This window comes from Somniosus microcephalus, unplaced genomic scaffold, assembly GCF_052327205.1.
Source record: "Somniosus microcephalus isolate GS21.2 unplaced genomic scaffold, FLI_Smic_1.0 unresolved_chr7, whole genome shotgun sequence".
In the NCBI taxonomy this organism is placed as follows: Eukaryota; Metazoa; Chordata; class Chondrichthyes; order Squaliformes; family Somniosidae; genus Somniosus; species Somniosus microcephalus.
The window spans coordinates 8,445,732-8,471,690 of NW_028225185.1; the positions used below are offsets into that span (position 1 = coordinate 8,445,732).

The following is a 25,959-nucleotide window of genomic DNA, read 5'->3' on the forward strand; positions in this document are numbered from 1 at the left end:
TCCTTACCGAAGAAAGGATATACTTGCCATTGAGGGAGTGCAGCAAAGGTTCACCAGACTGATTCCTGGGATGGCAGGACTGTCGTATGAGGAGAGATTGGGTCGACTAGGCCTGTACTCACTAGAGTTTAGAAGAATGAGAGGGGATCTCACTGAAACGTATAAAATTCTGACAGGACTAGACAGACTGGATGCAGGGAGCATGTTTCCCCTGGCTGGGGGGGTCGAGAACGAGGGGTCGCAGTCTCAGGATACGGGGTAGGACTGAGATGAGGAGAAATTTCTTCACTCAGAGGGTGGTGAACCTGTGGAATTCTCTACCACAGAAGGCTGTGGAGGCCAAGTCACTGAATATATTTAAGAAGGAGATCGATAGATTTCTAGACACAAAAGGCATCAAGGGGTATGGGGAGAGAGCGGGAATATGGTATTGAGATAGAGGATCAGCCATGATCCTACTGAATGGCGGAGCAGGCTCAAAGGGCCGAATGGCCAACTCCTGCTCCTATTTTTCTGAGAGACCGCGATGGAGTCAGTAACTCCACGACCGAACGGCACTGTGGGAACACCTTCCCCGCAATGGACTGCAGCGACACCACCACCGTCTCAAGGCAGGGGGTGGGGGGCAGCAACCAATAAGTGCCGGTCTTGTCCTGAGATTGAATAAAGAAAGGGAGGCACTGGGGTGGGGGAGCAACACGACACTCCACAGTAAGACCGGCAACCTGGGAGGGGGTGGAGTAACTCCCAATTTCATTCGGTCAGTTTGGTAGGAATGACGTATGAGGCGAGATTGGGTCGATTGGGCTTATACTCGCTGGAGTTTAGAAGAATGAGAGGGGATCTCATTGAAACTTATAAAATTCTAACAGGACTGGATAGACTGGATGCAGGAAGGATGTTCCTGATGGCCGGGGAGTCCAGAACCAGGGGTCACAGTCTAAGGATAAGGGGTAAGCCATTTAGGACAGAGATGAGGAGGAATTTCTTCACCCAGAGAGTGGTGAACCTGTGGAATTCTCTACCACACAAGGCAGTAGAGGCCAATTCATTAAATATATTCAAGACGGAGTTAGATATATTTCTTAAGGCTAAAGGGACCAAGAGATATGGGGAGAAAGCAGGGACCGGGTACTGAAATTGAATGACCAGCCATGATCTCATTAAATGGCGGAGCAGGCTCGAGGGGCCGAATGGCCTACTCCTATCTTCTATGTACGCTAAAAGTTCAGACACAGAATGGAGGCAAACTTGGAGATTACAACGAATTCTATATTACATTGTAAAATACAGAATTCCTTTTTTTTTAAACTTTCATTCGTAAAATACTGTACATTAAAATCAAAGCACGCGCATCGAGACGCTCGTTCCCCCGACTCCATGGTCCATCAGTCACGATACTTCAGGTGCATCGCTTTCAATGTTCCCCCCAATTTTATTTTTAGCGTCCGGTCAAAGTCTCCCATTGGAAAAGGCCGGCAAGACCACCCGGCTTAAGAGGAACGCGTTGGTCCCTTCTCTCCCCCGCCAACCTTCAGTAGACGAGCCCCGATGATCACGAGTGTTGCACCCCTCCGGTCCTCGATCCCCTGAAGCGGGTGGGTTTGGTTCCCCCCTGCCCAACCCGCGGGGGCCCCTCGCCCGTGCTCCGGGGAGAGCTGTGGTCAGCGAGTGTCCCTCGCTAACCCCGCCCCTGGGAGCACCGGGAGGGGTGAGGCATATTTTAACCGCCCCTTCGGTCGTGGAGTTCCTCAGTCGAGATCGGACAGGAGAGAGACGAGAGTGTCCTTTCCCTTGCGGGGACATCCCGACAGTGCGCCTTGCCTGTGGTCGAACCTTGCCTAGGGTGACAGTAACCGGCTTGGGGGGGGGGGGGGGTCGAGAAGTACAGCGGGCGTTTCCGAGTGGCTGTGGCCAGCCACAGTCCTGTCCCGTGCTACGGGTAGAGGCCACTAAATCCCGCTAAGCTTACCTGAGGTGGCGGGATCTGCTCAGTGAGGGATGGGGGGGGGGTGTCCTGGTAGCAGTGGGGTGCGCGCTGAGGATGTTCTTGCCATGGAAGGAGTTCAGCGAAGATTCACCAGACCGATACCTGGGATGGCAGGAATGACGTATGAGGAGAGATTGGGTCGATTGGGCTTATATTCGCTAGAGTTTAGAAGAATGAGAGGGGATCTCATTGAAACTTATAAAATTCTGACAGGACTAGACAGACTAGATGCAGGAAGGATGTTCCCGATGGCGGGGGAGTCCAGAACCAGGGGTCACAGTCTAAGGATAAGGGGTAGGCCATTTAGGACAGAAATGAGGAGGAATTTCTTCACCCAGAGAGTGGTGAACCTGTGGAATTCTCTACCACAGAAGGCAGTTGAGGCCGATTCATTAAATATATTCAAGAAGGCGTTGGATATATTTCTTAAGGCTAAAGGGATCAAGGGATATGGGGAGAAGGCAGGGACAGGGTACTGAATTTGGATGATCAGTCATGATCTCATTAAATGGCGGAGCAGGCTCGAGGCGCCGAATGGCCGACTCCTGCTCCTATCTTCTGTGTTTCTGTTTCTCGGGAAACAAGCTGAGGGTGAAAGTATGGTGTCAGGGAGTGGCGAGAGGTTAAGCAAAGGCTCACCCCGCCCCCGTCTCCCCACACTCGTCCAGTGAGAGACGAGGCAATCATCCTGCACTCCCCCGCTCCCTCCCACAACGATTTAGGGGCGATTTCCCGCTCTAGCCCAGCATTGCGCCTCTCCGGGAGAATACACGGGAAAACGAGGGGGAATACCTGGCCGACTCACTCCCCCTCCCCCGCACGCAGGAGGCCAGAGTGCGGTCCCTGACGGCTGCTCCTCGTTCAGCCGACTAGGCCCAACCAAGCCTGGAATGCCCAAGTCTGTCTGCCTCGGCTCAGTCCTCCGAACTCCCCACTTTAGTGCTCCGTCAGGGGGAGCCCTTACATATTAAGAACTTGCATTTCTGCAGCACCTCTCACGACCTCAGGGCGTCCCAAAGCGCTTTACAGTACAGTAGTCCCTGCTGCAATGTGGGATAGCAGCAGCCAATTTGCGCACAGCAAGCTCCCACAAACAGCAATGCGATAATGACTGGATCATCTGGTGTTTTTTTGATGCTGATTGAAGGATAAATATTGGCCCCAGGACACCAGGGAGAACTCCCCCCTGCTCTTCTTCGAAATAGTGGCCGCGGGATATTTTATGTCCACCTGAGAGGGCAGACGGGGCCTCGGTTTAACGTCTCATCCGAAAGACGGCCCCTCCGACAGTGCGGCGCTCCCTCAGTACTGCCCCTCCAACAGTGCAGCACTCCCTCAGTACCGCCCCTCCGACAGTGCGGCGCTCCCTCAGTACCGCCCCTCTGACAGTGCGGCGCGCCCTCAGTACTGCGCTCCCTCAGTACTGCCCCTCCGACAGTGCGGCGCTCCCTCAGCACTGCCCCTCCGACAGCGCGGCGCTCCCTCAGCACTGCCCCTCCGACAGTGCGGCACTCCCTCAGCACTGCCCCTCCGACAGCGCGGCGCTCCCTCAGTACTGTCCCTCCGACAGTGCGGCGCTCCCTCAGCACTGCCCCTCCGACAGCGCAGCGCTCCCTCAGTACTGCCCCTCCGACAGTGCGGCGCTCCCTCAGTACCTCCCCTCCGACAGTGCGGCTCTCCCTCAGCACTGGCACTGGGAGTGTCGGCCTAGATTTTTGTGCGCAAGTCTCTGGAGTGGGACTCGAACCCACGACCATTCTGACTCAAAGACGAGGGTGCTGCCCACTGTGCCAGGGCTGACACAGAGAAAGATACAGATACAATAACCCAGTGGGATACTTGCCAAAATGGTCTGATAAGTCTCCCCGCCATTGAAATAGGAGCAATTTTTTTTTTTTTAAGATAGATCCCTTCAGGTGACGGCCCAGATCAGACAAAAATCTTAAGCCCCGGGTAAAAAAAGGGATTGGCGCCTCCCAGATTTAAGTAGCGTCGACTGACCCAGACAGCGCAGCTGTCCATGGCCCCCCGCACCGCCGTAATTCGCCGCTGCGGTCCCGACACTTGGCCATCACCGTGCGTCCCACGAAGGGGCTCGCGCCGTCCGATTAAGCCCCCACCCATCCCTCCCCACACAAAGCAATCGCAGAGCCGAGAGTCTCCCTGATTAAGGCGCGATCGGAACCGCTCCGCTCGAGAGCAGGAACGATGCCCTCTCTCCTACGTCCTTCTAAAGTCGGGGGGGGGGGGGGGGGGGGGGGGGGTTTGAAAAGTCCCGGTACCGCCCGATCCGCACCCTACCTTCGGGGGAAAAAACCCCGACACAGTGAGGTTAAAAGGTTCTCGGATTTTTTTTTGCAGTTAAATGGGGATACAAAAAACGGTGTGGACTGATTAAAAAAAAAGTTAACATGTCAATGGGATTAAAACCATAACAAGATAAACGAGGAGGGACAGGATTTTTTTTTTTTTTTTTTTTTTAAAAACACTCCTCCAGTGTACGTCAATTTTCTCTTTATATAGAAACCCCCCCAATTTCAGTACTTTATTACCCGTCACCCTCTTAGCACAAGAGTTCGGTTGCTGGACTCGCCTCTGCTTTTAAGTCGTCCGATATACATCACATGTGTGTTGTGTTTGTGCGCAATGCGGTCTTCAGGGGAGGGTTCCGATCCGATCCGATCCGGTCCTGGCCGGTTGCTGCTCTGTGACTTGCGGAGGCGTGAGAGCGAGCAAGGGGGGGGGGGGGGCCGGTGTTAGCAGTGCGAAGGGCCGATTCTGGCTCGAGATCGCAGGCGGGAAAGCTCGCTGTCGGTGGGTCAAAGGCCGCCTCCTCCTCCTCCGCCATCCCCCACACACAACTGGCAGGCTCGAGCCCGCTACTTCGGCCCGGGCTGCGCGCCCGTCTTGCGCTCACACTGAGCCTCCACCAGTTTGTACAGTTCCATCGTGGCGCGGGCGTCTTCGACCGACGAGTGGCCCTGCTTGCCCACCTGAGAAGAGACCACAGCGGGAGAAAGTTGTGACGTAAGGAAACTACTAGGCACTTGGTCTAAGCGTTAGACAAAGCTTTAATCAACTGTTTTTACAACATGGAGGTCTAGTTGTGTCCTTCACTCGTTCCTGTTAAAGAATGTCCCTGCACAAGCTGGGCTCGTGCCCGAGTATTTATACTCTCCCTGGACAGCGCCACCCGCAGGCCGCTCAGTATTATTTCATAAGTCTTTCTTTCACGAATGACCGATTCATGTCACGGGGGGGGTCTCGGAGAACCGCACAGCGCATGAAGGAGGCCATTCGGCCCATCGTGCCCATGCCGGCTCTTTCAAAGAGCTCTCCAATTAGTCCCACTAACCCCCCCCTGCTCTTTCCCCACAGCCCCTGCAATTATTTCCTTTCAAAGTATTATTCCAATTCCCTTTTGAAAGTTACTATTGAATCTGCTTCCACCGCCCTTTCAGGCAGCGCGTTCCAGATCACAACAACTCGCTGCGTAAAAAACATTCTCCTCATGTCTCTCCTCTGGTTCCTTTGCCGATTATCTTCAATCTGTGTCCTCTGGTTACCAACCCTCCTGTCACTGGAAACAGTTTCTCCTTATTTACTCCATCAAAACCCCTCATGATTTTGAACGCCTCCATTAAATCTCCCCTTAACCTTCTCTGCTCTAAGGAGAACAATCCCGGCTTCGCCAGTCTCTCCACATAACCCGAGTCCCTCATCCCTGGTGCCATTCTGGTGAATCTCCTCCACACCCTCTCTCGAAGGCGTGGGGCCCAGAATTGAACACAATGCTCCAGTAGGGGCCTAACTAGTGATTTATAAAAAAAGATCCAGGTGAGCAAGTGATAAAGGTCCTTGCGTCACGCGGTGATGGGCGACACAGCAAGAACCTGCATCTATATAGCGCCGTTAACGTAGTAAAACGTCCCAAGGTGCTTCACAGGAGTATTACAAGATAAAAAATTTGACACCGAGCCACATAAGGAGATATTAGGGCAGGTGGCCCAGAGCTGTGTCAAAGAGGTCGGTTTTAAGGAGCGTCTTAAAGGAGGAGAGAGAGGCGGAGAGGTTTAGGGAGGGAATTCCAGAGCTCGGGGCCCAGGCAGCTGAAGGCACGGCCGCCAATGGTGGAGCGATGGAAATCGGGGGATGCTCGAGAGGCCGGAATTGGAGGAGCGCAGAGATCTCGGGAGGGTTGTGGGGCTGGAGGGGGTTAAAGAGATAGGGAGGGGTGTAGGGGCTGGAGGAGGTTACAGAGATAGGGAGGGGTGTAGGGGCTGGAGGAGGTTACAGAGATAGGGAGGGGTGTAGGGCTGGAGGAGGTTACAGAGATGGGGAGGGGTGTAGGGGCTGGAGGAGGTTACAGAGATGGGGAGGGGTGTAGGGGCTGGAGGAGGTTACAGAGATAGGGAGGGGTGTAGGGCTGGAGGAGGTTACAGAGATAAGGAGGGGTGTAGGGCTGGAGGAGGTTACAGAGATGGGGAGGGGTGTAGGGGCTGGAGGAGGTTAGAGAGATAGGGAGGGGTGTAGGGGCTGGAGGAGGTTACAAAGATAGGGAGGGGTGTAGGGCTGGAGGAGGTTACAGAGATAGGGAGGGGTGTAGGGGCTGGAGGAGGTTAGAGAGATAGGAAGGGGTGTAGGGCTGGAGGAGGTTACAGAGGTAGGGAGGGGTGTAGGGGCTGGAGGAGGTTACAGAGATAAGGAGGGGTGTAGGGCTGGAGGGGGTTACAGAGATGGGGAGGGGTGTAGGGGCTGGAGGAGGTTACAGAGATAGGGAGGGGTGTAGGGCTGGAGGAGGTTACAGAGATAGGGAGGGGTGTAGGGCTGGAGGGGGTTACAGAGATAGGGAGGGGTGTAGGGCTGGAGGGGGTTACAGAGATAGGGAGGGGTGTAGGGCTGGAGGAGGTTACAGAGATAGGGGGGGTGTAGGGCTGGAGGAGGTTACAGAGATAGGGAGGGGTGTAGGGGCTGGAGGAGGTTACAGAGATAAGGAGGGGTGTAGGGCTGGAGGGGGTTACAGAGATAGGGAGGGGTGTAGGGGCTGGAGGAGTTTACAGAGATAAGGAGGGGTGTAGGGCTGGAGGAGGTTACAGAGATAGGGAGGGGTGTAGGGGCTGGAGGAGGTTACAGAGATAAGGAGGGGTGTAGGGCTGGAGGAGGTTACAGAGATAGGGAGGGGTGTAGGGCTGGAGGGGGTTACAGAGATACGGAGCGGTGTAGGGCTGGAGGAGGTTACAGAGATAGGGAGGGGTGTAGGGCTGGAGGGGGTTACAGAGATAGGGAGGGGTGTAGGGCTGGAGGAGGTTACAGAGATAAGAAGGGGTGTAGGGCTGGAGGAGGTTACAGAGATAGGGAGGGGTGTAGGGCTGGAGGGGGTTACAGAGATAGGGAGGGGTGTAGGGGCTGGAGGAGGTTACAGAGATAGGGAGGGGTGTAGGGGCTGGAGGAGGTTACAGAGATAAGAAGGGGTGTAGGGCTGGAGGAGGTTACAGAGATAGGGAGGGGTGTAGGGCTGGAGGGGGTTACAGAGATAGGGAGGGGTGTCGGGGCTGGAGGAGGTTACAGAGATAGGGAGGGGTGTAGGGGCTGGAGGAGGTTACAGAGATAGGGAGGGGTGTAGGGGCTGGAGGAGGTTACAGAGATAGGGAGGGTTGTGGGGGCTGGAGGAGGTTATAGAGATAGGGAGGGGTGTAGGGCTGGAGGAGGTTACAGAGATAGGGAGGCGGCGAGGCCATGGAGGGATGCGAGCACAAATCGTAGAATGGTTACAGCACCGAAGGCTGCCATTCGGCCCGTCGAGCCCGTGCCGGCTCTCTGCAAGAGCACCTCAGCCAGTCCCACCCCACCGCCCTTTCCCTGTAACCCTGCAAATAATTTTCCTTCCAGTACTTCTCCAATTCCCTTTTGAAAGCCACGATCGAATCTGCCTCCACCGCCCTTTCAGGCAGCGCATTCCAGATCCTAACCACTCGCTGCGTAAAAAAGTTTTTCCTCATGTCGCCTTTGGTTCTTCTGCCAATCACCTTAAATCTGTGTCCTCTGGTTCTCGCCCCTTCCGCCAATGGGAACAGTTTCTCTCTATCAACCCTGTCCAGACCGCTCATGATTTTGAGCACCTCTATCAAATCTCCTCTCAACCTTCTCTGCTCCAAGGAGAACAACCCCAGCTTCTCCAGTCTCTCCACGTAACTGAAGTCCCTCACCCCTGGAATCATTCTCATCAATCTTTTCTGCGCCCTCTCTAAGGCCTTCACATCCTTCCTAAAGTGCGGTGCCCAGAATTGGGGAAGATCCAGTTGTCGTGGTCCATGTAGGAACCAACGACATAGTTAGAACTAACAATGAGGTTCTGCTGAGGGAGTTTGAGGAGCTCGGGTCTAAATTAATAAGCAGGACAACAAGGGTAATAATCTCTGGATTACTACCTGAGCCACGCGCAAATTGGCATAGGGTCAAGCAGGTCAGAGAGTTAAGCGTGTGGCTCAAAGAGTGGTGTGGGAAAAAGGGGTTTCAATTCACGGGGCACTGGCACCAGTACTGGGGAAAGAGGGAGCTGTTCCGTCGGGACGGGCTCCACTTAAACCGGGCTGGGACCAGCATCCTGGCAAATCAAATAACTAGGGCTGTAGATAGGGCTTTAAACTAAAAAAAAGGGTGGGGGGGGTGGGAGTAGGTTGGAGGGGTCAGGTGAGGGGAAATTTAGAAATCTAAAGAGAAGGGTCAGGGCGATAGAGCAGTGTAGTGATTTGGGTACAAATAAGCAGAGTGTGACGGGGGGACAGAGAGTTTAACGGTAGCAGTGCAGCAGAGAATAAGGTCAAAGCAGGGAATAATGGTAAAAAAAAATTAATTAAAGTCACTTTATCTGAATGCATGAAGCATTCGTAACAAGATAGATGAACTAGTGGCACAAATAGAGATAAATGGGTTTGATCTAATAGCCATTACAGAGCCGTGGTTGCAAGGTGACCAAGGTTGGGAACTAAATGTTCCAGGATACTTGACGTTTCGAAAAGACAGACAGAATGGAAAAGGAGGGGGAGTAGCTCTGATAATAAAGGATGACATAAGGACAGTAGCGAGAAAGGATCTCGGCTCGGAAGATCAGGAAGTAGAATCAGTATGGGTGGAGATAAGGAATAACATGGGGCAGAAAACACTGGTAGGAGTAGTACAGGAAACTTTGGATTATCCGGAGGTTAACTGTCCAGAATGCTCGAGCCACCGGCAAAAATCAGGAGCCGTTTCGTTAGGTTTTTTTTCTTTTCGTTGCTTTTTTCTCAACAGTCAAGCTCTGCAAGGTCTCGCTGAAGCTGTTGCTAAGCTACAGAGACGCTTGCAAGGTACGGCCGACTGTTTAGAAGCTGAGCAACAGGGTTTGTTGCCAGATACGGAGCTCAAAATCTCCGTATGTTTCAACATTCGTGCTGGTTTGTCCGGCAGTTTTGAAGGAACAGCACCAGCTCGGTCCCGTCGGTGCCGGATAGCCCAAAGTTTCCTGTATATAGGCCCCCTAACAGTAGCTATACCATTGGACAGAATATTAATCAAGAAATAGTAGGAGCTTGCAACAAAGGTAATGCAATAATCTTGGGGGACTTTAATCTTCATATAGACTGGACAAATCAAACTGGCAAAGGTAGTCTGGAGGACGAGTTCATGGAATGCATTTGGGAGAGTTTCCTAGAACAATATGTCACGGAACCAACCAGGGAACAGGCTATTTTAGATCTTGTATTGTGTAATGAGACAGGGTTAATTAGCAATCTCATAGTAAAGGATCCTCTGGGGCAGAGTGATCATAACATGATAGAATTTCACATTAACTTTGAGAGTGACTTGCCTAAGTCCGAAACTAGAGTCTTAAACTTAAATAATGGCAATTACGGAGGTATGAGGGGTGAGTTGGCTAAGGTAGATTGTGAAAAATAGATTAAAAGGTATGGCGGTAGATAAGCAGTGGCTAAAGTAATATTTCATAATTCTCAACAAAAATACATTCCATTGAGAAACAAAAACTCTACGGGAAAAGTGATCCAACCGTGGCTAACTAAAGAAGTTAAGGATAGCATTAGATTGAAAGAAGAAGCTTATAATGTTGCAAAGAATAATAGTAAACCTGAGGATTGGGAGAGTTTCAGAAACCAGCAAAGGTTGACCAAAAAATTGATAAAAAGGGGAAAAAATAGAATGAGAAAAAACTAGCAAGAAATATAAAAACAGATTGTAAGAGCTTCTACAAGTATGTAAAAAGGAAGAGAGTAGCTAAAGTAAACGTTGGTCCCTTAGAGGCTGAGACAGGAGAAATTATAGTGGGGAATAAGGAAATGGCAGAAAGGTTAAACAAATATTTTGTATCTGTCTTCACAGAAGACACAAAAATCATACCAAAAATGGTGGGGAACCAAGGGTCTAATGAGGGTGAGGAACTTAACGTAATTAATATAAGTAGAGAAAAAGTACTAGAGAAATTAATGGGACTAAAAGCCGACAAATCCCCTGGACCTGACGGCCTACATCCTAGGGTTCTAAAAGAGGTGGCTGAAGAGATAGTGAATGCATTGGTTTTGATCTTCCAAAATTCCCTAGATTCTAGAATGGTCCCAGCGGATTGGAAGGTCGCAAATGTAACACCGCTATTCAAGGAGGGAGGGAGAGAGAAAACAGGGAACGACAGGCCAGTTAGCCTGACATCAGTCGTCGGGGAAATAGAGCCATCAAGTTATACAGCACAGAAAGAGGCTCTTCGGCCCATCGTGTCCGCGCCGGCCATCAAGCCCCGTCTATTCTAATCCCATTTTCCAGCACTTGGTCCGTAGCCTTGTATGCTGTGGCGTTTCAAGTGCTCATCCAAATGCTTCTTGAATGTTGTGAGGGTTCCTGCCTCTACCACCCTTTCAGGCAGTGAGTTCCAGATTCCAACCACCCTCTGGGTGAAAAAGTTTTTCCTCAAATTCCCTCTAAACCTCCTGCCCCTTACCTTGAATCTATGCCCCCTTGTTATTGACCCCTCTACTAAGGGGAAAAGTTCCTTTCTATCTACCCTATCTATGCCCCTCATAGTTTTGTACACCTCAATCAGGTCCCCCCTCAGCCTTCTCTGCTCCAAGGAAAACAACCCCAGCCTGTCCAGTCTTTCTTCATAGCTGAAGCGCTCCAGCCCAGGTAACATCCTGGTAAATCTCTGCACCCTCTCCAAAGCAATCACATCCTTCCTATAGTGTGGCAACCAGAACTGCACACAGTATTCCAGCTGTGGTCTAACTAGCGTTTTGTACAGCTCCATCATAACCTCCCTGCTCTTATATTCTATGCCTCGGTTAATGAAGGCAAGTATCCCATATGCCTTTTTAACCACCTTATCCATCTGTTCTGCTGCCTTCAGGGATCTATGTACATGCACACCAAGGTCCCTCTGATCCTGTCTTTCCTAGGGTCTTACCATTCATTGTGTATTCCCTTGCCTTGTTAGTCTCTCCAAAATGCATCACCTCACACTTTTCAGGGTTAAATTCCATTTGCCACTGTTCCGCCCATCTGACCAACCCATCTATATCGTCCTGTAGCCTGAGGCTTCCCTCCTCGCTATTTACCACCTCACCAATTTTCGTGTCATCTGCGAACTTACTGATCATACCTTTTACATTCACATCTAAATTATTAATGTAGACCACAAACAGCAAGGGACCCAGCACCGATCCCTGCGGTACCCCACTGGACACAGGCTTCCAGTCACAAAAACAACCTTCGACCATCACCCTCTGCCTCCTGCTACTAAGCCAATTTTGGATCCAATGTGCCAAGGCACCCTGGATCCCATGGGCTCTTACCTTCCTGACCAGTCTCCTATGCAGGACTTTATCAAAAGCCTTACTGAAATCCATGTAAACCACATCCACTGCACTACCCTCATCCACACACCTAGTCACCCCCTCGAAAAATTCAATCAAATTGGTCAGACATGATCTTCCCTTGACAAAGCCATACTGGCTATCCCTAATTAATCCTTGCCTCTCCAAGTGGAGACTAATTCTGTCCCTCAGAATTTTTTCCAATAATTTCCCTACCACTGATGTTAGGCTCACTGGCCTGTAATTCCCCGGTTTATCCCTTCTACCCTTCTTGAATAATGGTACTACGTTAGCTGTTCTCCAGTCCTCTGGCACCTCCCCTGTGGCCAGAGAGGTTCTGAAAATTTGTGTCAGAGTCCCTGCAATCTCCTCCTTTGCCTCACACAGCAGCCTGGGATATATGGCTGATACTGAAAATGCTGGAATCCATTGTTAAGGACGTGGTATCAGGGCACTTAGAAAATCATAACATGGTTAGGCAGAGTCAACATGGTTTTATGAAAGGGAAATGGTGTTTGACAAATTTATTAGTTTTTTTGAGGATGTAGCTAGCAGGGTAGATAAAGGGGAACCAGTGGATGTAGTATATTTGGATTTCCAAAAGGCGTTCAATAAGGTGCCACATAAAAGGTTATTACACAAGATTATGGCGCACGGGTTGGGGGTAATATAGTAGCATGGATAGAGGATTGGTTAAGGGACAGAAAACAGAGAGTAGGGATAAACAGATCTTTTTCAGGTTGGCAGGCTGTAACTGGTGGGGTGCCGCAAGGATCAGTGTTGAGGCCTCAGTTATTTACAATCTATATTATAGATGAAGGGACCGAGTGTAATGTATCGAAGTTTGCTGATGATACAAAGCTAGGTGGGACAGTAAGCTGTGAGGAGAACACAGAGTCTGCAAAGGGATATAGATAGACTGAGTGAGTGGGCATAGTGGTTAGCACTGTTGCCTCACATCGCCAGGGACCCGGGTTCGAATCCGGCCTCGGGTGACTGTCTGTGTGGAGTTTGCACATTCTCCCCGTGTTTGCGTGGGTTTCCTCCGGGTGCTCCGGTTTCCTCCCACAGTCCAAAGATGTGCGGGTTAGGTTGATTGGCTATGATAAATTGACCCTTAGTGTTAGGGGGATTAAATACATGGGGTTATGGGGATAGGGTGGGATATGTGTTGGTGTAGGGGTTACGGGGATCGGGTGGGATATGTGTCGGTGCAGGCTCGATGGGCCGAAATGGCCTCTATCTGCACTGTGGGGTTTCTGTGATTTCTGTGATAAGGTGGCAGATGGAGTATAATGGAGGGAAATGTGAGGTTATTCACTTTGGTAGGAAGAATAGAAAAACAGGATATTTTTTAAATGGCGAGAAACTTTCAAATGTTGGTGTTCAGAGAGATTTGGGTGTCCTCGTGCAAGAAACACAGAAAGCGAGCATGCAGGTACAGCAAGCAATAAGGAAGGCAAATGGCGTGTTGGCCTTTATTGCGAGGGGGTTGGAGTATAAGAGTGAGGAAGTCTTGCTACAATTGTACAGGGCCTTGGTGAGACCACACCTGGAGTACTGTGCACAGTTTTGGTCTCCTTATCTAAGGAAGGATATACTTGCCTTGGAGGCGGTGCAACGAAGGTTCACTAGATTGATTCCTGGGATGAGAGCGTTATCCTATGAGGAGAGATTGTGTAGATTGGGCCGATACTCTCTGGAGTTTAGAAGAATGAGAGGTGATCTCATTGAAACATATCAGATTCTGAGGGGGATTGACAGGGTAGATGCTGAGAGGCTGTTTCCCCCTGGCTGGAGAGTCTAGAACCAGGGGTCACAGTCTCAGGATAAGGGGTCGGCCATTTAAGACTGAGATGAGGAGGAATTTCTTCACACAGAGGGTGGTGAATCTTTGGAATTCTCTACCCCAGAGGGCTGTGGAGGCTCAGTCGTTGAGTATATTGAAGACTGAGATCGATAGATTTTTGAAAGGAAGGATATTAACTCTGATGATGCGGAATCTGTATGGGTAGAACTGAGAAATATCAAGGGGCAGAAAACGTTAGTGGGAGTGGTATATAGACCTCCAAACAGTAATATGGAGGTTGGGGATGGCATTAAAAGGGAAATTAGAGAAGCATGCAGTAAGGGCACAGCAGTCATCATGGGTGACTTTAATTTACATATAGATTGGGCTAACCAAATTAGTAAAAATACTGTGGAGGAGGAATTCCTAGAATGTTTACGAGATGGTTTTCTGGAACAATATGTCGAGGAATCAACCAGAGATCAAGCCATTTTAGGCTGGATATTATGTAATGAGAGAGGATTAATTAGCAATCTTGTTGTACGAGGCTCCTTGGGTCAGAGCGATCATAATATGATAGAATTCTTCATTAGGATGGAGAGTGAAGTAGTTGACTCGGAGACTAGGGTCCTGAATTTAAATAAAGGAAACTACGATGGTATGAGGCGCAAATTGGGTAGGATTGATTGGTGAATGTCACTCAAAGGGTTGACGGTGGATAGGCAATGGCAAACATTCAAAGACCGAATGGATGAACTACAGAAGTTGTTCATCCCAGTTTGGGATAAGAATAAAACAAAAAGGGTGACTCAACCGTGGCTAACAAGGGAAATTAGGGATAGCATAAGATCCAAGGAGAGGGCATATAAATTGGCCAGAAAAAGCGGTAACCCTGAGGATTGGGAGCAGTTTAGGATTCAACAAAGGGATTAATTAAGAAGGGGAAAATAGAATATGAAAGTAAGCTTGCAGGGAACATAAAAACTGACTGTAAGAGCTTTTATAGATATGTGAAGAGAAAAAGATTGGTGAAGTCAAGTGTAGGTCCCTTGCAGTCAGAAGCAGGGGAAGTTATAATGGGGAACAAAGAAATGACAGACCAATTAAATGCATATTTTGGTTCTGTCTTCACAAAGTAGGACACAAATAACCTCCCAGAGATGTTGGAGAACATAGGGTCTGATGAGAGGGAGGAACTGAAAGAAATCAGTATTTGTAGGGAAATGGTATTAGGGAAATTGACGGGATTGAAGGCCAATAAATCCCCAGGGCCTGATAATCTACATCCTAGGGTACTTAAGGAGGTGGCCCTAGAAATAGTAGATGCATTGCTGATCATCTTCCAACATTCGCTGGAATCTGGAACTGTACCCATGGATTGGAGGGTAGCTAATGTTACCCCACTATTCAAAAAGGGTGGTAGAGAGAAAGCGGGGAATTACAGACCGGTAAGCCTGACATCGGTAGTGGGGAAAATGCTAGAGTCCATTATAAAGGATGTAATAGCAGAGCACTTGGAAAACAGTGACAGGATCGGACAAAGTCAACATGGATTTACAAAAGGTAAATCGTGCTTGACTAATCTACTGGAATTTTTTGAGGATATAACTGGGAAAATAGATAAGGGAGAACCAGTAGATGTGGTGTATTTGGACTTTCAAAAGGCTTTCGATAAGGTCCCGCATAAGAGATTAGCGTGTAAAGTTAAGGCACATGGGATTGGTGGCAAGGTATTGACTTGGATAGAGAACTGGTTGGCGGACAGAAAGCAGAGAGTAGGAATTAACGAGTCTTTTTCCGAGTGGCAGGCAGTGACTAGTGGGGTACCGCAGGGATCGGTCCTTGGATCCCAGCTATTCACAATATACATTAATTAATGATCTAGATAAGGGAACTAGATGTAATATCTCCAAGTTTGCAGACGACACAAAGCTGGGTGGGCGTGTGCGCTGCGAAGAGGATACCGAGAAACTCCAGGATGATTTGGACAGGTTGGGTGATTGGGCAGAAGCGTGGCAGATGCAATATAATGTGGATAAATAGGAGGTTATCCACTTTGGTGTCAAAAACAGAAAGGCAGACTATTATCTGAATGGCAATAGATTGGGAGAAGGGGAAGTGCAACGAGACCTGGGTGTCCTTGTGCACCAGTCGCTGAAGGTAAGCATGCAGGTGCAGCAGGCGGTTAAGAAGGCAAATGGTATGTTGGCCTTCATAGCGAAAGGGTTTGAGTACAGGAGCAAGGATGTCTTGCTGCAGTTGTACAGGGCCTTGGTGAGACCACACCTTGAGTACTGTGTGCAGTTTTGGGCGCCTTATCTGAGGAAGGATGTTCTTGCCATGGAAGGAGTTCAGCGAAGATTCACAAGGCTGATCCCTGGGATGGCAGGAATGACATATGAGGAGAGATTGGGTCGATTGGGCTTACACTCGCTGGAGTTTAGAAGAATGAAAGGGGATCTCATCGAAACTTATAAAATTCTGACAGGTCTGGACAGACTAGATGCTGGAAGGATGTTCCCGATGGCGGGGGGAGTCCAGAACCAGGGGTCACAGTCTAAGGATAAGGGGTAAGCCATTTAGGACAGAGATGAGGAGGAATTTCTTCACCCAGAGAGTGGTGAACCTGTGGAATTCTCTACCACAGAAGGCAGTGGAGGCCAATTCATTAAATATATTCAAGAAGGAATTAGATATATTTCTTAAGGCTAAAGGGATCAAGGGATGTGGGGAGAAAGCAGGGACAGGGTACTGAATTTGGATGATCAGCCATGATCGCATTGAATGGCGGAGCAGGCTCGAGGGGCCGAATGACCGACTCCTGCTCCTAATTCTTATGTTCTTATACTCCAGTTGGGGCCGAACCAGTGTTTTATGAAGGTTTATTATAACTTCCTTGCTTTTGTACTCTATCCCTCTATTCATGAAGCCCAGGATCCCGTTTGCTTTTATAACTGCTTTCTCAACCTGCCCTGCCACCTTCAATGATTTGTGCACATATACCCCCAGGTCTCTCTGTTCATGCACCCCCTTTAGGATTGTACCCTTTAGTTTATATTGCCTCTCCTCATTCTTTCTGCCAAAATGTATCACTTCGCACTTTTCTGCGTTATATTTAATCTGCCATGTGTCCGCCCATTTCACCAGCCAGTCTGTGTCTTCCTGAAGTCTATCACTCTCCTCCTCACTGTTCACTTTACTTCCAAGTTTTGTGTCATCTGCAAATTTTGAAATTGTGCCCTGTACACCCACATCCAAGTCATTAATATATATCAAGAAAAGCAGTGGTCCTAGAACCGACTCCTGGGGAACACCACTGTATACCTTCCTCCAGTCCGAAAAACAACCGTTCACCACTACTCTCTGTTTCCTGTCACTTAGCCAATTCCGTATCCATGCCGTCACTGTCCCTTTTATTCCATGGGCTTCAACTTTGCTGGCAAGCCTATTATGTGGCACTTTGTTAAACACCTTTTGGAAATCCATGTTCACCACGTCAACCGTAATGCCCTCATCAACTCTCTCTGTTACCTCATCGAAAAACTCCATCAAGTTGGTGAAACACGATTTGCATTTAACAAATCCGTGCTGGCTTTCCTTAATTAATCCGCACTTGTCCAAGTGACTGTTGACTTTGTCCCTGATTATCGTTTCTAAAAGCTTCTCCACGACCGAGGTCAAACTGACTGGCCTGTAGTTGCTGGGTTTATCCTTACACCCTTTTTGGAACAATGGTGTAACATTTGCAATTCTCCAGTCCTCTGGCACCAGCCCCGGTTCGAAGGAGGATTGGAATATTATGGCTAGCACCTCCGTGATTTCCTCCTTAACCTCCCTCAGCATCCTAGGAGGATGAGACTTTTTTTTTTTTTTTTTTTAAATCGAGGCGTTGCCGGACTGGGAGCCAATGTAGGTCAGCGAGTAGCAGCGGGTGATGGGTGAACGGGAGTCGGTGTGAGTTAGGACACGGGGGCGGGGGGGGAGGGCGGTGGAGGCAGCAGAGTTTTGGGATGAGCTTTCCGTACCTGGATGTCTCGATGAAGCAACTGCTTGGTGAGTCTCTTCAGCGACACCGACTCCTTCTCGGGGAAGCCGGCCTTCTGGTTCAGGAGCGGGATTTTCGAGGTGTCCCGGGTCATCGACTGGGGGTGGAAGTAGTTCAGTGCCTTGAAGTCGTTGTGCACGGCGTGGCCGATCACGATCTTCCCGCACAGAACCTTTAATATCTGCGAACAGGGCGAAAAAGCACCAGAGGTTTGCAGACAGCACAGCAAATTCAAAGGGCCCCCGCACCTCGGGACGGTCGTACCGGCCTTGGCGAGGGTGCAACGCAGACTCACAATAGCGATACGCGGGGGCTAAAAATGATTCCTGGGATGAGAGGGTTGCCCTGTGAGGAGAGATTGAGTAGATTGGGCCGATACTCTCTGGAGTTTAGAAGAATGAGAGGTGATCTCATTGAAACATATAAGATTCTGAGGGGGATTGACAGGGTAGATGCTGAGAGGCTGTTTCCCCCCTGGCTGGAGAGTCTAGAACCAGGGGGTCACAGTCTCAGGATAAGGGGTTGGCCATTTAGGACTGAGATGAGGAGGAATTTCTTCACTCAGAGGGCGGTGAATCTTTGGAATTCTCTGCCCCAGAGGGCTGTGGAGGCTCAGTCGTTGAGTATATTCAAGGCTGAGATCGATAGATTTTTGGACTCTCGGGGAATCGAGGGATATGGGGATCGGGCGGGAAAGTGGAGTTGAGGCAGAAGATCAGCCGTGATCTTATTGAATGGCGGAGCAGGCTCGAGGGGCCGAATGGCCGACTCCTGCTCCTAATTCTGGTGTTCTTAAAGTACGAGGTCAGGTTGCACAGACTGGGCTTGCATTCCCTCGAATTTAGAAGATTAAGGGGTGATCTGATCGAGGTGTTTAAGATGATTAAAGGATTTGAGAGGGTAGCTAGAGAGAAGGGTTGGGCCGATACTCACTGGAGTTTAGAAGAATGAGAGGGGATCTTATTGAAATATATAAGATTCTGAAGGGGTTCGACAGGGTAGATGCAGAGAGGATGTTTCCCCTCGAGGGGGAATCTAGAACTCGGGGGCACAGTTTCAGTTTAAGGGGTCGCCCTTTTAAATCAGAAATGAGGAGGAATTCCTTCTCTCAGAGGGTCGTGAATCTGTGGAATTCTCTTCCCCAGAGAGCTGTGGAGGCTGGGTCACTGAATATATTCAAGGTGGAGAGAGACAGATTTTTGAACGATAAGGGAGTCGAGGGTTATGGGGAGCGGGCGGGGAAGTGGAGTTGATGCCAAGATCGGATCAGCCGCGATCTTATTGAATGGCGGAGCAGGCTCGAGGGGCCGAATGGCCGACTCCCGCTCCTACTGTCTTATGCAAACTATTTCCTCTGGTGGGGGGGGGAGTCCAGAACAAGGGGGGGCGTCACCTTAAAATTAGAGCCAGGCCGTTCAGGGGTGATGTCGGGAAGCACTTCTTCACACAATGGGTGGTGGAAATCTGGAACTCGCTCCCCCCAAAAAGCTATCGAGGCTGGAGGGGATCAATTGGAAATTTCAAAACCGAGATCGATAGATTTTTAGATTTTTGTTGGGTAAGGGGTTTAAGGGAGCAAGGCGGGTGGATGGAGTTAAGATGCAGATCAGCCGTGATCTCATTGAATGGCGGAGCAGGCTCGAGGGGCTGAAGGGTCTCCCTCCTGTTCTTGCCATGGAGGGAGTGCAGCGAAGATTCACCAGACTGATACCTGGGATGGCAGGAATGACATATGAGGAGAGATTGGGTCGATTGGGCTTATACTCGCTGGAGTTTAGAAGAATGAGAGGGGATCTCATTGAAACTTATAAAATTCTGACAGGACTAGACAGACTAGATGCAGGAAGGATGTTCCCGATGGCGGGGGAGTCCAGAACCAGGGGTCACAGTCTAAGGATAAGGGGTAAGCCATTTAGGACTGAGATGAGGAGGAATTTCTTCACCCAGAGAGTGGTGAACCTGTGGAATTCTCTACCACAGAAGACAGTTGAGGCCAAATCATTAAATATATTCAAGAAGGAGTTAGATATATTTCTTAAGGCTAAAGGGATCAAGGGATATGGGGAGAAGGCAGGGACAGGGTACTGAGTTTGGATGATCAGTCATGATCGCATTGAATGGCGGAGCAGGCTCGAGGGGCCAAATGGCCGACTCCTGCTCCTATCTTCTATGTTTCGATGTTCGTATTGTGCGGCTGAATCAGCCCAGCGCTCTGCCCGCAGCTCCATCACTTTAAGCGCCCCCTGCCCCGTCTCACCTCTTTCTGCGCCAGTTTGAAGGGCGTGGCGCTCCTCATGTGCTGCCGCCGGATGCCACTCCAGCGGGTGCGGTAGTCGGTGATGGGGTTGGGCGGCAGGATGTACTTGTCGTAGACCAGGTCGCCGTCGTAGCTGATGACACTGCAGCGGGCCAGCTCGCTCCTGCGCCCGCCCTGGCCCGTGCCCACCATCTCACAGTCCAGGGCCACACACTTGTAGGGCCTGCCGGCGGCCGCGGAGCCGGAGGAGGAGGAGGAGGGGTGGGGCGCGCGGGCGGGAGGGGGGAGGGGCGGGAGGCCGCTCTGGCACTCGCCGAGCAGCAGGACCTTCTCCGGCGGCGGGGGGGGCGCCCCCTCGCCCGGGCAGGCCTGCCTTGCCCGCTGCGCCGGGGGCGAAGGGCGGCAAGGATGGGCGGTGGGGCGCGGCGGAGAGCTTGCGGTGCTGGGAGTCCCGGCAGACGCTCTGAAGGGTCGCGGCCAGGCTGCCGGGAGGGAAGCTGGCGCCACCCGGGCCATTGGCCGCGCCGGGGGAAACCAGCCGGGACGCGCAGACGCCGGAGAGGAGGGCCTGGGCCGGCTGGCCGACCCGGGGGCCCGCGACCCAGGCCGAGGGCTGCAGGCCCCGCCGGGCCGCGTCCTGGGCCCGGGGGCCCGGCTTCTTGTTCAGGTAGCCCTTCTGCTCCAGGTAGCTGCGCCGGCTCAGGAAACGTTTGTGCTTTTGGTTGGCGTGGCCGGGTTTCTTGGCGGTCACGGGCGAAAAGTCCAGGTTCAGCGTGATGCCAGACATGGCGCGGGGCGGGCAGCTGGCGGGGGGAGCCAGTCCTCGCGCCTCGGGCCTCGGGCGGAGATGGGGCGAGCTGGCTGGCCCCCGTCTCTGTAAACTCGGTCCCCAGCTCCTTCGCGTGACCCAACGCTCAGAGAGCAACGGCAACCATTTCGGAACCTGGAAACGAAAGAACGCAGTGAGGGCCAGACCAGAACCGAGAGGTTATAAATGATCAGCAAAGACTGGACGAGGCTGGGGCCTCTTCTCTCGAAAAAAGAGCAGGCTGAGGAGGTGACCTGATAGAGATCTTTAAAATTAGGAAAGGGTGTGAGAGAGTAGACGTACAGAAGACGTTTCCACTTGTGGGCAAGACCAGGACTAGGGGCCATCAAGAGAAGATCGTCACTAATAAATCCGATAGGGAATTCAGGAGAAACTTCTTTACCCAGAGAGTGGGGAGAATGTGGAACTCGCTCCCACAGGGAGAGGTTGAGGTGAATAGTATCGATGCATTTAAGGGGAGGCTGGATAAACACACGAGGGAGAAAGGAATAGGATAATCTTCGCCTCAACCACTCCCTGTGGGAGTGAGTTCCACATTCTCACCACTCTCTGGGTAAGGAACTTTCTCCTGAATTGCCGACTGGATTTATTCGTGACGATCTTATATTGACGGACCCCGGTTTTGGTCTCACAGGCAATGGGAAACATCTTCTCTACGTCTACCCTATCGAACCCCTTTCATAATCTGGGAGACCTCGATCAGGTCACCCCTCAGCCTTCTCTTTCCTAGAGAAAAGAGCCCCAGTCTGTTCAATCTCAGCAACCCTTGTCCGGTTCCCTCCCTCCCTCCCTCGAAGCCAATGAGCAGTAACCCCAGCCTCAGCGGAGAGGAGTTATCTCGGCACGGACTGCAAATTCAACCAAGTGCAGTCCAGTCCCGTTTGCAAACCGGAGGAGATTTAAAAAGTTACTTCCTTAAATATTGAGTTGAAAAAGACAAAGCAGCCTACATCAGCCCTTAGCCTGCTAAACAAGGTCGCCATAAACCCGCTGGGAAAGATGCCAGATTAATAGAGTCTCCTGCACAGCGAGAGTTCAGCAGGAGACTATTGAACTGTGCTGCCATTGTGACAGGTACCCTGCACAGGTGACCAGTCAATGCATTATGTCCTCCTGGGTGACAGCAACATACAAAAATATCAGCACATCTCCGTGTCAACAGCGGCTGAGAAGAGATTTTCACACATCTAAATGCCGCAAAAAAAAAACATAATTACAGACTCGGCCCTTCCTAAAGTCGGGCCGTGTCTGGTTATTTGCAACTGTTTCAGGAGTGTGGACACATTGTTGGCCTTCCCAAATTGTCCCAACAATTGGACGGCTTACTCAGACCACTCCAGCGGGCATTAAGAGTCAACTATGCAAAGAAAGACAGACTCGCATTTCTCCAGCGCCGTTCACGACCTCAGGACGTCCCAAAGCGCTTTACAGCCAATGAAGTTCTTTTTTTGAAGTGTGGTCACTGTTGTAATGTGGGAAACGCGGCAGCCAATTTGCGCACAGCAAGCTCCCACAAACAGCAATGTGATAATGACCAGATCATCTGGTTTTAGTGATCGCGATCGAGGGATAAATATTGGCCCCAGGACACCGGGGAGAACTCCCCCTGCTCTTCTTCAAATAGTGGCCGTGGGATCTTTTACATCCACCTGAGAGAGCAGACGGGGCCTCGGTTTAATGTCTCATCCAAAAGACGGCACCTCTGACAGTGAGGCGCTCCCTCAGTACCGCCCCTCCGACAGTGCGGCGCTCCCTCACTACTATCCCTCCGACAGTGCGGCGCTCCCTCAGTACTGCCCCTCCGACAGTGCGGCGCTCCCTCAGTACCGCCCCTCCGACAGTGCGGTGCTCCCTCAGTACTGCCCCTCCGACAGTGCGGCGCTCCCTCAGTACTGCCCCTCCGACAGTGCGGCGCTCTCTCAGTACCGCCCCTCCGACAGTGCGGCGCTCCCTCAGTACTGCCCCTCCGACAGTGCGGCGCTCTCTCAGTACCGCCCCTCCGACAGTGCGGCGCTCCCTCAGTACCGCCCCTCCGACAGTGCGGTGCTCCCTCAGTACTGCCCCTCCGACAGTGCGGCGCTCCCTCAGTACTGCCCCTCCGACAGTGCGGCGCTCCCTCAGTACTGCCCCTCCGACAGTGCGGCGCTCCCTCAGTACTGCCCCTCCGACAGTGCGGCGCTCCCTCGGTCCTGCACTGGAAATGTCGGCCTGGACTTTGTGCTCAAGTCTGTGGAGTGCGTTCTCAAACCCACAACGGAGCTGGTTCTGAGCTCACGTCCTTCCAAAGGGCAGAGACAGATCCTGATGCATCATTTCCCCCTCCCCCTGATTTATCCAACCCCCTTCAGTCTTGCCCCCTCCGTCTGGGGGTGCTGCCTGCGGTTGTGGACTGGCCGCCCCCGCACATGTGAGGCAGGCGGCTTATTCAACTACAGGAAGCATCACAATACAGCACATCCCAGTTCCCCAATGGGCAGGAGGAGGGGGAGAGCTATTGGACCACGAGGGGCAGCACACCCCAGTTCTCCCAATGGGCAGGGGGGAGGGCTACTGGACCAGGAGGGGCGGGCTATTGGACCAGGAGGGGCAGCACACCCCAGTTCTCCCAATGGGCGGGGGGGGGAGGGCTATTGGGCCAGGAGGGGCAGCACAGCCCAGTTCTCCCAATGGGCAGGGGGGGAGGGCTATTGGACCAGGAGGGGCAGCACAGCCCAGTTCTCCCAATGGGCGGGGAGGAGGGCTATTGGACCAGGAGGGGCAGCACAGCCCAGTTCTCCCAATGGGTGGGTGGGAGGGAGGGAGGGAGGGAGGGCTATTGGACCAGGAGGGGCAGCACAGCCCAGTTCTCCCAATGGGCGGGGAGGAGGGCTATTGGACCAGGAGGGGCAGCACAGCCCAGTTCTCCCAATGGGTGGGAGGGAGGGCTATTGGACCAGGAGGGGCAGCACAGCCCAGTTCTCCCAATGGGTGGGTGGGAGGGAGGGCTATTGGACCAGGAGGGGCAGCACAGCCCAGTTCTCCCAATGGGCGGGGACTCTCCCTCAGGGGGCCGGAACCGCCTCTCTCCCCAGTCCTCTCCCCCTCTCATTATCTATCTATCGGTGTCTCTGTCTCTCTCACTCACTCACCGGGCCGCCGCCGCCGCTGGGCCCGAGCCGCCCGCACACACGCGTTTCCGGGTCACGGCGGCGGCGGGCACTTCCGGGGTCAGGAGAGGAGGCGGGGCCTGAGGTAACTATGGAGACCGGGGGGGGGGAGAGAGGGGGAAGGGGTTAGAGATTGAGGGGGGGGAGAGAGAGAGAGAGAGAGAGGGGGAAGGGGTTAGAGATTGAGGGGGAGAGAGAAGGGGTTAGAGATTGAGGGAGAGAGAGAGAGAGAGGGAAGGGGTTAGAGATTGAGGGAGAGAGAGAGAGGGAAGGGGTTAGAGATTGAGGGAGAGAGAAAGGGTTAGAGATTGAGAGAGAGAGAGGGGGAAGGGGTTAGAGATTGAGGGAGAGAGAGAGGGGGAAGGGGTTAGAGATTGAGGGAGAGAGAGGGGGGGGGGTTAGAGATTGAGGGAGAGAGAAGGGGTTAGAGATTGAGGGAGGGAGAGAGAGAGAGAGGGAAGGGGTTAGAGATTGAGGGAGAGAGAGAGAGGGGGAAGGGGTTAGAGATTGAGGGAGAGAGAGGGGGAAGGGGTTAGAGATTGAGGGAGAGAGAGAGAGGGGGAAGGGGTTAGAGATTGAGGGAGAGAGAGAGAGAGGGGGAAGGGGTTAGAGATTGAGGGAGAGAGAGAGAGAGAGAGGGGGAAGGGGTTAGAGATTGAGGGAGAGAGAGAGGGAAGGGGTTAGAGATTGAGGGAGAGAGAGAGAGGGGGAAGGGGTTAGAGATTGAGGAAGAGAGAGAGAGGGAAGGGGTTAGAGATTGAGGGAGAGAGAGGGAAGGGGTTAGAGTTTGAGGGAGAGAGAGAGAGGGGGAAAGGGTTAGAGATTGAGGGAGAGAGAGAGAGGGGGAAGGGGTTAGAGATTGAGGGAGAGAGAGAGAGGGGGAAGGGGTTAGAGATTGAGGGAGAGAGAGAGAGGGGGAAGGGGTTAGAGATTGAGGGAGAGAGAGCGGGGGAAGGGGTTAGAGATTGAGGGAGAGAGGGGGAAGGGGTTAGAGATTGAGGGAGAGAGGGGGAAGGGGTTAGAGATTGAGGGAGAGAGAGGGAAGGGGTTAGAGATTGAGGGAGAGAGAGAGAGAGAGGGGAAGGGGTTTGAGATTGAGGGAGAGAGGGGGAAGGGGTTAGAGATTGAGGGAGAGAGAGAGAGAGAGAGGGAAGGGGTTAGAGATTGAGGGAGAGAGAGAGGGGGAAGGGGTTAGAGATTGAGAGAGAGAGAGGGGGAAGGGGTTAGAGATTGAGGGAGAGAGAGAGAGAGGGGGAAGGGGTTAGAGATGGAGAGAGAGAGAGAGGGGGAAGGGGTTAGAGATTGAGGGAGAGAGAGAGGGGGAAGGGGTTAGAGATTGAGGGAGAGAGAGAGGGGGAAGGGGTTAGAGATTGAGGGAGAGAGAGAGGGGGAAGGGGTTAGAGATTGAGGGAGAGAGAGAGGGGGAAGGGGTTAGAGATTGAGGGAGAGAGAGAGAGGGAAGGGGTTAGAGATTGAGGGAGAGAGAGAGGGAAGGGGTTAGAGATTGAGGGAGAGAGAGCGAGGGGGGAAGGGGTTAGAGATTGAGGGAGAGAGAGAGGGGGAAGGGGTTAGAGATTGAGGGAGAGAGAGAGGGGGAAGGGGTTAGAGATTGAGGGAGAGAGAGAGAGAGGGGGGAAGGGGTTAGAGATTGAGGGAGAGAGAGAGAGAGAGGGAAGGGGTTAGAGATTGAGGGAGAGAGAGGGAAGGGTTAGAGATTGAGGGAGAGAGAGGGAAGGGGTTAGAGATTGAGAGAGGGGAAGGGGTTAGAGATTGAGGGAGAGAGAGAGAGGGGGAAGGGGTTAGCGATTGAGGGGGAGAGAGAGAGAGAGAGAGGGGGAAGGGGTTAGAGATTGAGGGAGAGAGAGAGAGAGGGAAGGGGTTAGAGATTGAGGGAGAGAGAGAGAGAGGGAAGGGGTTAGAGATTGAGGGAGAGAGAGAGAGAGGGAAGGGGTTAGAGATTGAGAGAGGGGAAGGGGTTAGAGATTGAGGGAGAGAGAGAGAGAGGGAAGGGGTTAGCGATTGAGGGAGAGAGAGAGAGGGGCAAGGGGT

General features: G+C 51.9%; 2 protein-coding genes across 2 annotated transcripts in view; one reads left to right on the forward strand and one right to left on the reverse strand.

Annotated features, from left to right (window-relative positions):
- Nucleotides 1-1,251: 1,251 nt before the first annotated feature.
- On the reverse strand, nt 1,252-23,980 carry LOC147086447 (interferon-stimulated 20 kDa exonuclease-like 2). Its single transcript, XM_085978555.1, is given in 5 exon segments — nt 1,252-4,983; nt 17,659-17,859; nt 19,936-20,275; nt 20,277-20,878; nt 23,893-23,980. Coding segments are annotated over 4 exon segments (1,101 nt in total). The 5' UTR covers nt 20,723-20,878; nt 23,893-23,980; the 3' UTR covers nt 1,252-4,869.
- mettl25b (methyltransferase like 25B) overlaps nt 23,906-25,959 on the forward strand; it is a 33,925-nt gene continuing 31,871 nt past the window's right edge. The window contains exon 1 of the mRNA XM_085978554.1: nt 23,906-23,995. The gene's annotated coding sequence lies outside the window, so the exon portion shown is untranslated. The remainder of the gene's footprint in view (nt 23,996-25,959) is intronic.